This window comes from Scleropages formosus, chromosome 6 (genome assembly GCF_900964775.1).
Source record: "Scleropages formosus chromosome 6, fSclFor1.1, whole genome shotgun sequence".
Classification (NCBI taxonomy): Eukaryota; Metazoa; Chordata; class Actinopteri; order Osteoglossiformes; family Osteoglossidae; genus Scleropages; species Scleropages formosus.
This window is the reverse complement of record NC_041811.1, coordinates 28,981,789-28,992,882: the sequence shown is the minus strand read 5'-3', so window position 1 is coordinate 28,992,882 and position 11,094 is coordinate 28,981,789. Positions and strand designations below refer to the sequence as shown.

Here is an 11,094-nt window from a genome sequence, read left to right as displayed (position 1 = left end):
CTGACTTTTCCCCCACTGTCAAGTATTGCTCCTCTTGGAAATATGTCAGATAAAGTGTGTTTCGACACCTTGTTTCGACTTTTCGGGTTCAGCGTTAAGGAATGGGAAGGAGTACAACTTTTAAATTTCTTTTCAAATTTTCAAAGTGTGTTATAATGTAAGAACAACTTTGCAAAACATCTATTCAGATCGGGGCGGGGGGCAACAGATTAACAGATTTGGCCGGGGCCTGTTGTGTGGTGGGTCTGGGGCTCAAGTCCTGCTTGGGGTGCTTTGTGGTGGATTGGCATCCCATCCTGGGTGTGTGTGTCCCCCCCCCCTCCTCCAGCCTTCCGCCCTGTGCTACGGGGTTAGGCTCCAGCTCACCGGGACCCTGCTTGGGACAAGCGGTTGTAGACATTCATTGATTGTATCGTCATCGTGTGTGTATTCAAATAAATAATCTACAATCAATACATGTAAGTACAACTAACTTCTCAAATAGCCTATTCCAATCAATCTGTAATCAACAGTGCAAGTGCAACTTTTCAAATCCTCTGTAACGTTTGTAGCACAACTTGAAGAATGAATGGGAAAAAAAAAATGCGGTCGTTGTGGGCGGGTCCCGTGTGTCACGCAGCAGAGCGAGAGCGAGCGCGAGCGCGAGACGCGCGGCTCTCGTTACGCACCTTCTCCGGTTCCCAGCAGCGCGGCTCGAGGACCGAACGAGCCGTTACTGCTGGGAGGGGATGGTGGCCCCGCTGTGGGGGAAGCTGTAACTCGGAACTGGACGCCGACTTTCACGCGATCGGGAGACGCCGCGGAGACCGCAGCTCGCGCGCGGGTTCGACCGGCGCGAGGAGGATGGCGCGTGAGACGCGCGGCTTGCGGCTGCTCTTCTTCGCCGTGTTTACAGGTCAGAGCGCAGCTTGAGTTCCCAGAAGGGTTGATGTTGACTCCACTTTGGGGGGGTTGGAACGGGGGTCTGCTCGCAGCTTCGCTTGTGTGCACCTTAGTCTTAGAATTTGTTGGAATCGGGGACCGGCTTATAACGTTTTTATTAAATATAAATTGGGGTTAGATGAAATGATGAATTTATCACGTATCACATAACGTCTCATGCTAAAGGTATAATTCTTACAGAATATGAAATGTGAGTCGGACAGACCTGACGCCGGGTTGTTACTACGGAACGAGTAAAAGTTTGATCACACCCCCCGCCGGGGCGCGAGACTCCTGCGTCCCAAGGACATTGATTGCTGCGGAAAGGCTGGATACGCGTCCTGCTCAAATTTACTACATTATTATTTAGTGGCTCCAGGGGGCTAAAGTCTGTTTAGGGACACAAAGTAGCAGTAATTAATGGCTGCGGATCTACACTGAGCACAATGTGAATGTCAGTTCAAAATGTAATAAGTGGCGTCAAACTGAGTATCTGCGATTCTGCAGTAATTTAATCGGGTTACTGCTTCATCACACCTTGGGTAATATTACCATATCAGTAGTAAAGATCCTTCATAAAAGGCGGCTTGGTGTGCATGGGTTCCATCCCCACTCGGTCTGTGTGGAGTTTGCAAGGTGTCTGTGTGGGTTTTCTGTGGGTGCTCTGGTTTCCTCCCACAGTCCATAGACATGCTGTTCAGGTTCCCCCATAGTTTGTGAGTGACAGAGAGTGTGTGTGTTCCACTGATGCATGGATGAGTGACCCAGTATAAGTAGTGTATCTAGCAGTGTAAGTTACCTTGGTGAACAAGGTGTGTGGGCTGATAACACTACATAGAGTTCACCGGAAGTCGCTTTGGAGAAAAGCGTCTGCTAACTAAAAGGATGCTTTTTAAGATTATGAAGCCTGATCCGTGGATGTTAGTTAAGGCTGCATCAAAACCGTAATGATAAGTTAAAGGCCTACAACATGGTTCTGTGTATCACTCTGGTGGGACTGGACAAAGTTATTGTACTCATTATGAGGTGCTAATTTGCTCTGCGCTTGACATCCTCCTGCTTCTTGGGCTGCTCTGTGTGTGTGTGTGTGTGTGTGTGTGTGTGTGTGTGTGTGTGAGAGACTGGCAGCGTCAATTTGCAGGTCCCTGTCATCACGCCTTGGGGTTACACAGAGTACCTGTGAGGCATGTGGGGGGGAGGTGTGTGTGTCTGTCTTCTCTCTCTGAAGGTCTGGTTTGCGAGAGAGAGAGAGAGACAGACACCTTAAACACTTCCAGCATTATGTACATTCAGATTGCAGACACAGATTTTGTTCAGTTTTGGCACTGAACCCTTTGCATATTGTTTGGTCTTAATGAGGGGATGTCCTTGGATTTCCTCGCAACAATTTTATCGGTTGTGTCCAACGAAAGGGAGCTTAAGCTCCATTAAGAACTTGAACCTTTGTCATATTTCTCTCACTTTTACTCTGTTGAATGCAAAACTGATGTCATTGAGTTGTTAAAAGTGCTTGGTAACTTTCTCCAGGAAGAGAAACGGTATTAAAAATAATCAGAGACACTCAAAAGGAACCATAGGGAGTGGGAGGAAACCAGAGCACATGGAGGAAACCCACATGGGCCATGCAAACTCCACACAGACAGAGTGGGGATCAAACCCACATCCTCTCGCACCACCCAGGTGCTGTGAGACATCAGCGCTACTCGCTGTGCCACCATGCCACCTGTTCATCGAGAAGGCAACAAAGTGCCCTCAGTGGGATGATGTGCCTGAGGCTTTGTGGCCTTTGCATATGTGCATTTGCAGGTGTATCACATGGGTATTGTGTTTCATAGTGTGGAGATGTGTGTACAGTTGTTTTACAGCCCGCATACCACCACCTTTTAGGAGTGGGCAAGAGCCTGTTTTACCAAACATGGTCATGTTTCTTTACCGTGTTCTGTCAGGTTCATTGTTCATTTGTCATGAAGACCTACTTGTCATCCTCCAAAATAAGAAAATTACATCAGTACAGGCATTAATAAAATTGTTTAAATGGCAAAACTGACCCTTAATATTACAACTAATAAATGGAAGAAAATACCCATAGACTTTTGCAGCATGAACCTGAGTTCTGAGGCTTTTTCTAACACATTTCTCAGTGACACAGTTGTGTCCAGCACACCATACATTTTATTCATTTAGCTGATGCTTTTCTCCAAAGCAACTTACAATGTTAAGGTTACAATTATTTACCCATTTGTACAGCTGGGTAATTTTACTAGAGCAATTCAGGGTAAGTATCTTGCTCAAGGGTATTACAGCCAGAGGTGAGGCTCAAACCTGTAACCTTTGGGTCCAAAGGCAGCTGTCCCATATTTGTTTCCAATTGGCCTGTGACGCTCACGGCCGTGTTCGAGCTGTTGACCCCTTGTTTGTGTAGTATGTGACCATGGTTCTGTTTGTTTTCCGCCTCTAGCTGGAGCCCTGTGCAAACACTCGCGGGCCGAATGGAATGCCACCAGGGAGCCGGCCAGTGGGAGTGTGTCCTGTAATCCCCATGGCAACAGCAGCCAGTGTGCAGGTACAGTGGATGGGCCTCCTGATCTGCTGCTGGGCTGCCAGGTGAAACAGGGCTTACAGTCTCCCTCTTCCGTTCTCGCGCCTTTTCAGTTTGCTACTGGGACTGGCGGCAGTGATTAATTGCTTATTGATGGCTGTGACCCACTGCAAATGAATGAACAAACAGCTTCCCTATCTTGACTTCTGCATAAGCCAAAAATATGTGCCGAGCGTCGGCCAGCATCACCCTCAACGTGAGCTGTGTGTCGCTCTCTGCGTGCTTTCATTCGTTTTCTCAGAAAGCCTGCAAGAGGTGTCCAGTGTGGATGGTCATTCCTGTCTCTCTCTAAAACCTAGGATTTTTCAAATCGCTGCCAGACACGACCACACCCCTTAGTGGCCCACCACCTTTACGTTATGGACTCTGTGTTCCGTTCCGTGAAGCAGAGCTATCCTTTTTATAAATGGTGCCATAAACCAGGTTGAGAATGAGCAGGAAATGCAGCTTGTCTCTCTTAGCATTTGTTTTATTGCACCTTCTCATATGGCTTAAGTTCTTATCTACACCAACTGCAGTAGATGCAAATAACCTGGTGAGTTAAACAAGTAGGCTGTAAGGAAGTATGGGTTGGTGTCTTTATGGCCTTTCAGTGGGGTACAAGAAGGTCTGCTCGCTTACGCACTAGGATGACTGCAGCATCCCACCAGGCATGGGCTTCCGTTTTCGAAACTGCTTGGACTTCCTCTTGGAGGTACAATATCTGAATGTTGGGTGGTACCTAAAGTTCTGTTGAAATACTGCCGTCAAATTGTAGGGCATTGGTGGAACGAGGCCAGAGTGGTGCTTCTGGCGGAGCAGGACGTAGCTGGTGGAAGGGCGACTGACTTTTTGATGCGGTTGAGTGGAAGTGATGCCATTCCGTTTTTAAAGTTCTTTACATAAGTGAATCTGAGCCTTGGCTCGCATGTGGGGATCCATGCACTCTTACTCTTCACGGTGAAGTACCGAAATGAGCTGTTCATATTTTAGGTGACTGATAGTCTTGCGTCTAGACTTTTTTTGTGGTTCTGAGATGTTTACCGCGTTCCTTGTGCTCCTCCTTATTTACTCGTACGCTAGCTCTAACTTCAGGCCTTACAGTCAGGGTAGAAGAGGTTGTATTACACCCATTGCTCTGCTGTCATGGTGTCCTTTCCAGTTTAGCGGTGAGGTCATTTAGAAAGGTACCCCTGTCGGTGCGTGGAAGCTTGCATCATCTCACTCCAGTGTCCAAATCGCCTTTACAAAGTTTCTAGTGAGTGTATATTTTTTTTTATCTGCACTTGGTCATGAGGCCTTGGCCTGATTTAAGACCCCCCATTGACAAATCAAACCCTCTTGGTAATCAAGTGTACATTTCTTGATGGTGATGCTTTTTTTTGACTGCACAACAAAACTGTAGTGTGTTTGTGTATATGTGTGTGTGTGTGTGTGTGTGTATATATATATATTATATACACACACACATAGCTGGTCCCCGATTTACGATGGGGTTACGTTCCCCGAAACCCATCAGAAGTCGAAAATATTGTAAGTCGAAAATGCATTTAATACGCACCTCTGCGTGACAGACTGGGAGATGCGGATCGTTGTTGCTGCCCGGCATCGCGAGAGAGTATCGGTGCGTGTATCGCTTGCCCGGGAAAAATTCGAAATTCGCAGCACAATTTCTACTGAACGTCTGTTGCCAGCTCACCATCATAAAGGTGAAAAAATCGTGAGTCGAACCATTGTAAATCAGGGACCATCTGTATGCACACACACAATACAATGTGCTCTATGTGTTTGTTCCATATAGGAGTGGTAGGGGCACTGGTAGTGTAGTGGTTAGAACAGCTGCCTTTGGACCCCTGCATTGTAGGTTCAAATCCCACCCTTAAATTTAGTACAAACTACTTACCCCAAATTGCTCCAGTCAAAATAACACAGCTGTATAAATGGGAAAAATCAAAGTGTTTCTCTGTGTGTTTAAATATGAACGTTTATTTCGCTACTCATCTTTCATGCAGCTGCAACTGAGGAATACAACTGGAGTGGCCACTTCTCCGAGTGCCCCGAGGAGTTCCTCCAATTCTGTGTCCATGGGAGGTGTCGCTTTCTGACGGAGCAGAACATGCCGTCCTGTGTGTGAGTTTCACGGGAGGGGGTGGGACAGTGGGGTTCACTCCTCATCTCTCAATGTAGCGTAATATTCCCTCCATCTTTTCAGTGGCTGCTTTTGCACTGTTACACTACATGAAATTCCAAATACAGTCTCAAGAAATACACATTTGAGATACGAGAACCTGACCTTACGAGGAATTTCATTTAGCACCCCTACCTCAATTTATGAGGCATTTCTTCACGTTTACAAGGAATAAATTTGGATTTTGTGCACGTCCTGACATCTGAGTGGAGGGAGAGAGACGTTTATTCATTCAGTAGATGCTTTTCTGCAATTTCGGTAATCGTGGTCCCCGTTTGGCCTCTCCAAACGATGTCAACTTGTTTGGTGAGTGTGGATTTGTTTGCTTTGTTTTCATTGATTTGTTTTGTCTTTACTCTTCTTTTCTGCAGTAAAGGTTCAATTTGCATATAAACACGGCGTATTATTTGCATGTATATTTTCTCTGTGAGCGTCTGTTAGGTATACGGTGTTTAATAGGTACAAAAGTGCTGAACGAGTGCAGATAGACAGGTATACATTATTAGGTAATAGTTGTCAAAGGGAAACTGCCTTGTTACAGTTTTATGCAGAAGTTTGGGCAACCCTGGCCAAATTACATATTTAATTTTGTAAGTGAAGAGTAGAAAACAACGGCTGCAGGAAACAATGTGTTAAAAAAAAAAATTTGCAAATGTTATTGCACAGTTACTTATTTCTTGAACTTTAAAACATAGGAAGAAAGAAAAGAGTAATTGTGGCATGTGCAAAATTAATTGTGCATCAACAATTTCAAATATGTTGTTTTTTTAACGCACTTTGTCCTGCAGCAATTGTTTACTACTTTTCACTTACCAGATTAACTAAATATGTAATTTGGCCATGGCTGCACAAACTTTGCGTAAAACCATATGTTATGTTGTAGTAACTAATGTTAATTATGTAAGTAACTGTGTCCATTTTAATGGGGTTTACTGATATTTTAACATAAACAGGTGTCAATTTTGGGGCTCAGGAATACATGAAAATTTTTACATGTGAAATTAATTATATCATTGATTTAGGAGAATTCACCTCACCAAAGGTTTTTCAGGAGCAAATTACCTTGGTAAGGTGGGGGAAGAATATTCTTATTGTCTTTTTCAAATTCTAAGCAAAAGCACAGGGACACTAGTGAAGACTAATGTTCTGAAACGATCTGTGTCTTGTCTGTCGCTGCCTTTAATTTTCTTTCAGGTGCTTAAATGGATACATTGGCTCTCGGTGTGAATATGTTGACCTTGACCTCCACACTGGAGATCAGAAGCACATAGTCATTGCCTGTGTCATAGCGACGCTGGTCTTTCTTATACTGCTCGTTGTCTTCATCTGCATCTATGCACAGTAAGTCTCTAAGCACTTTTTACCAGGCATGGGAGACTGAACAGCTTAGGCCTTCACTGGGCACTTGGCTAGTAGGTAACATGGATTACCTGGTAACGTCACCATAACAGAAACAGGAAAGGCATACCAAAGAGTGCAGTCCATTGTCACTCAGCACTGAATCAATCACTGTACAGTAGTCCCCCTTATCTAGGGGGGATATGTTCCAAGACCCCCAGCGGATGCCTGAAACCGTGGATAGTACCGAACCCTATATATACTATTTTTTTTACGATTCATACATACATACCTGTGATACTTTTAATTAGGCACAATAAGATGAACAACTGGAACTAATAATAAAATAGAACAATTATAACAATATACTGTAATAGAAGTTATGTGAATGTGGTCTCGCTCTCTCTAGAAATATCTTATTGTACTGTACTCAACCTTCTTCGTTCTTGTGATGATGATACAATGCCTATGTGATGAGATGAAGTGAGGTGAATGACGTAGGCATTGTGATGTAGTGTTAGGCTACTGTTGACCTTCTGATGATACATCACAAGGAGGATCATCTGCTTTGGGTGATCCTGAATCATCAAGCGATGACTATGTTGATGGTTGGGGATAGTTCAAGGTCCTTGATAACTGAAGGATTTTTTTCACTGAAATCTTTTGGAAGAACATTGTGATTGGAAGTTCGATGGTTGACCACAGGTGAATGAAACTGCGGAAAGCAAAACCGAAGATAAGGGGGGACCACAGTACTTTAGTTATTTGGTTTTTGCTGACATGCATCAATATGTCAACCAAGTTTTGCCTTTCACAGCAAAATTTAACTGTTTGTATCAGTTGTACACATTGACTAGATGTTTTTTTTGTAAAATATTTGTGTACAAACGGTATGATGATGTAGACAAAGTTTTTATTTCTTTTATTAATTTTTTTCTGAAAGTCGTCATAAACTCTGCTATAAGAAGAATCAGAAAAAGGAGGAGAAAGCAGAGGAAGCTGAAAAACTCAACATGGCTGCATCAACCAGTGAAGGTCGAGAGTGCCGATCATCGGTCCATGCCGAGACAGAAACAAACACAGTGTGATGAGGTACTGTGTGAAGTTTTGATGCAGTGTCATGAAGTACTGTCCAACTGGGGTAGAATTTAAGGCAGTATGAAGAGGTACCAGGTCAAGCAAATTTGGTGAGATACTACAGGAAGTAGTGATGAGGCAGGGCAGCATTTACCATATTATAATTCAAAACATATCCTTGCGAAAAATGTGCCATAAGTGGTTGTTATGGCCTGTGATGTAATGGTTGGCAAAAGATAACCTCTGACCCTTTTCAGTACCTATTTGACTGCTCTTGTGTGAATGAATAAAGAGGAACTCTCTGCTTGGTGTAGATATTTGGAGTATTACTCCAGTGATACTTGCTGTCATTCTAGTCCATTCCCCTTTTCCTGGGTCCGTTTTCCTTGGCAGCCGTCCTTGCAGCAGCAGAAGGCATGACACAGTCTTTCCAGACCCTATATAGACTACCCTGAAGCGAGTAGTGGGTGAATGATGAACAGTTGAGGCTGGCAGGGAGACTGCAGGGTTTTGTAAAGCTGGCTGAACAAGTGGTCAACCTGCATTAGGCCTGGTGCACGGTAGGCAGTGCAAAGCATAATGGGCATCCAGCTTTGACCAGACAAGGCCAATAGATTGAGGATGAAAGGCATGATGGATTTCTGGGATAAGCTTGACGCTGGTGGTGTTTCTGCACCCACCAACTGTTCTTGTGCTTTTTTTTCTTTACAGCACCATGAAGAATTTGCTTCTGTATCCTGAGGCTTCGGCCACGTCTATATAAGCTTTTCTTCTGGCCTTTTACCAACGCCACAGCCGCACGCTTCTCAGGTTACGCACATGAAATCTGATCTGTATAAACTGTAGCAGGAATGGATCAGGGGATCAACTCCTTGGGCCCCACTCTGGCTTCCACGTGTATGAAGTGCGCCCAACTTGTTCCTGTTCTTCTTTCCCTTTTGGGTTCCTGACCTCATACCTACGAAGCATCGTTCTGGAGGTATTTTGATCCAAAGCAACACCCTGATTAGTATTTATGGGTGGTCTGAAAAATTGGTACATACAATACCCAGCTGTATCATTCTTCTGATTTTACTCCGATCATACACAGGAATGAATTTCGGTGAGAGATCGTTTATGTCAGTGCTATACCTCCCAGTAGAGGTGATAAGTAATGATGCAGAGTTGAAGTGCAGCCTCATGGAGCTCATCCTTTACCTATGGTTTAAGTTATTAAACATGTATTTTCAGGCCTGAACATTTCAATCCATTTAACAATCTAATGAGGATAATGTATAGTTGACTTGTGTACATTGAGAGTTTCACTTGGATGTAAGATTGATGGTTTGGCCTGAAAAAATGAAATGATGTGAAAATGGAGAAAACTGAGATCGGCTGTTTCTTCGTGCTGCGTGTTTTTTGCTTTTTCCTGAGGGACAAATGGACAAGTGTCTCTAATGGCCATTGTGGGTGTGGGAGTGGGAGTGGGCAAGAGGACCGGTATTCCTGGAGATGTGTAGGTCACTGACGGGAACAAACACGAAGGCTCTTTACCCCCTGCCTGGGTGGACGGTCTTGCTTCACATGCTGCTTGTGCCTGAAGCCCATAAAGGATCAATTCAACCAAGAGGAGAAATTCCAGCAGTGAAAATTTTTACTGACATTTACTCCTTGAGGTTTAAGACACATTATTAAGGACTAGTTAACGAGACCATAAACTGTGTTCAGTGAGAAGTTGCCAGTTTTTGTTGTTGGCCAGCTACCTGTTGTCGATTTTCATTTTGTCTATTGCACATGGTGCAGAACTTGCTGAAAATATGTCTCTCCCCAACAGCCCATACACAGTTTTATTCACTGTATGAAACAGAAGGCACGGGCTTATTTCACTGCAGCGTTTCACAAAAACCTGTTTTTTTTTTTTTTTTTTTTTACTGGAATGTATTGCCAAAGCGTGGGTATGTTCACTGTGCTCAGAGTTGTCTTGAGACACAATTTCAGACACCCTCTGCAATCTTAATTCCTGATTTATTTTTTTTCTGAGGAACTGAAGTGCTGAATTACAGTAAAATTACTGCCTAGCCATCAGAGAGATGTAGAGAGGAATTCTCCACAGCTGAACCATCTTAGGGGTCCGATGTACATGATGTATCACATAGACCAGTTTACAAAACTTTGTTTTGTCTCTTACCTGTTATGTTTTTCTTAAAATCTCCCATATTGCAACATTAATGCTTATACTTACAAAAATGAGTTATGAATGTTTTTAATCTGCACAGGAGGGAACCTTCTGGGTTCAATAAATCTGTGATCATCCAACATTTCCAAGAGCTGCTTCTTTCCTGGGTTGGTAAGACTTTGCTTAAACAGCCTCTGAAATGTTGTATTTTAGTACTGTTAGTGGTCCCAGTAGCCTCTGCTCAGCAGAAGTTTGTGATTGATACTGTAGAATAGGTCAACAGCACAGTAAACCGATGGTCCGCTGGCTCAGCCGAGTCTGTCTTGTACGGTCACGGTCATGGACTGAAGTCCACGGTGGTGCAACAGCTTTGTACCTCAGCAATACCCTTAGCCTGAATTGCCTCTGTAAAATCTTTTGTGCGCTCTCTTTCCCAAATATGGAACTCATCTCATCTTACACTTTCTTGCTTTCATCTGGAGACACATTACACTACCGAATCTTTATCGGGGGTAAAATATGACGCTAGACTGTGCTCAATGTATGACAGCAGTCTTTTTGACGTTTGAACACGCAGGTGTTGAGTAGAGTTGGGTAACCTTGCTTCTTACCTGTGGTTCTGGTAGCACTGGAAACACAGTCTTTGGTATGTGTCCTCTTCACGGAAGAGACAATGGGGTGTGCTGTACTTGAAAGCATAGCTCCACCCACTGTTACCTGTCTGTGACCTCTCAACCTTGTGCTGTTACTGTCAGTGTATATTCACAGAAGGTAATAGTCAACGGGCATAGATAGTAACAGTGTTACTAACAGATATGGGTAAGTAGGGTAAAGAAG

General features: G+C 43.9%; 1 protein-coding gene across 1 annotated transcript; it reads left to right on the top strand.

Annotated features, from left to right (window-relative positions):
* The first annotated feature begins 638 nt into the window (after window positions 1-638).
* Window positions 639-10,031, top strand: btc (betacellulin, epidermal growth factor family member). The gene is made up of 6 exons (XM_018751369.2): window positions 639-895; window positions 3,380-3,484; window positions 5,512-5,629; window positions 6,882-7,028; window positions 7,969-8,117; window positions 8,814-10,031. Exons 1-5 carry the CDS (start codon window positions 844-846, stop codon window positions 8,111-8,113), a joined length of 567 nt encoding a protein of 188 aa, XP_018606885.1. The 5' UTR covers window positions 639-843; the 3' UTR covers window positions 8,114-8,117; window positions 8,814-10,031.
* The last annotated feature ends 1,063 nt before the right edge of the window (window positions 10,032-11,094 follow it).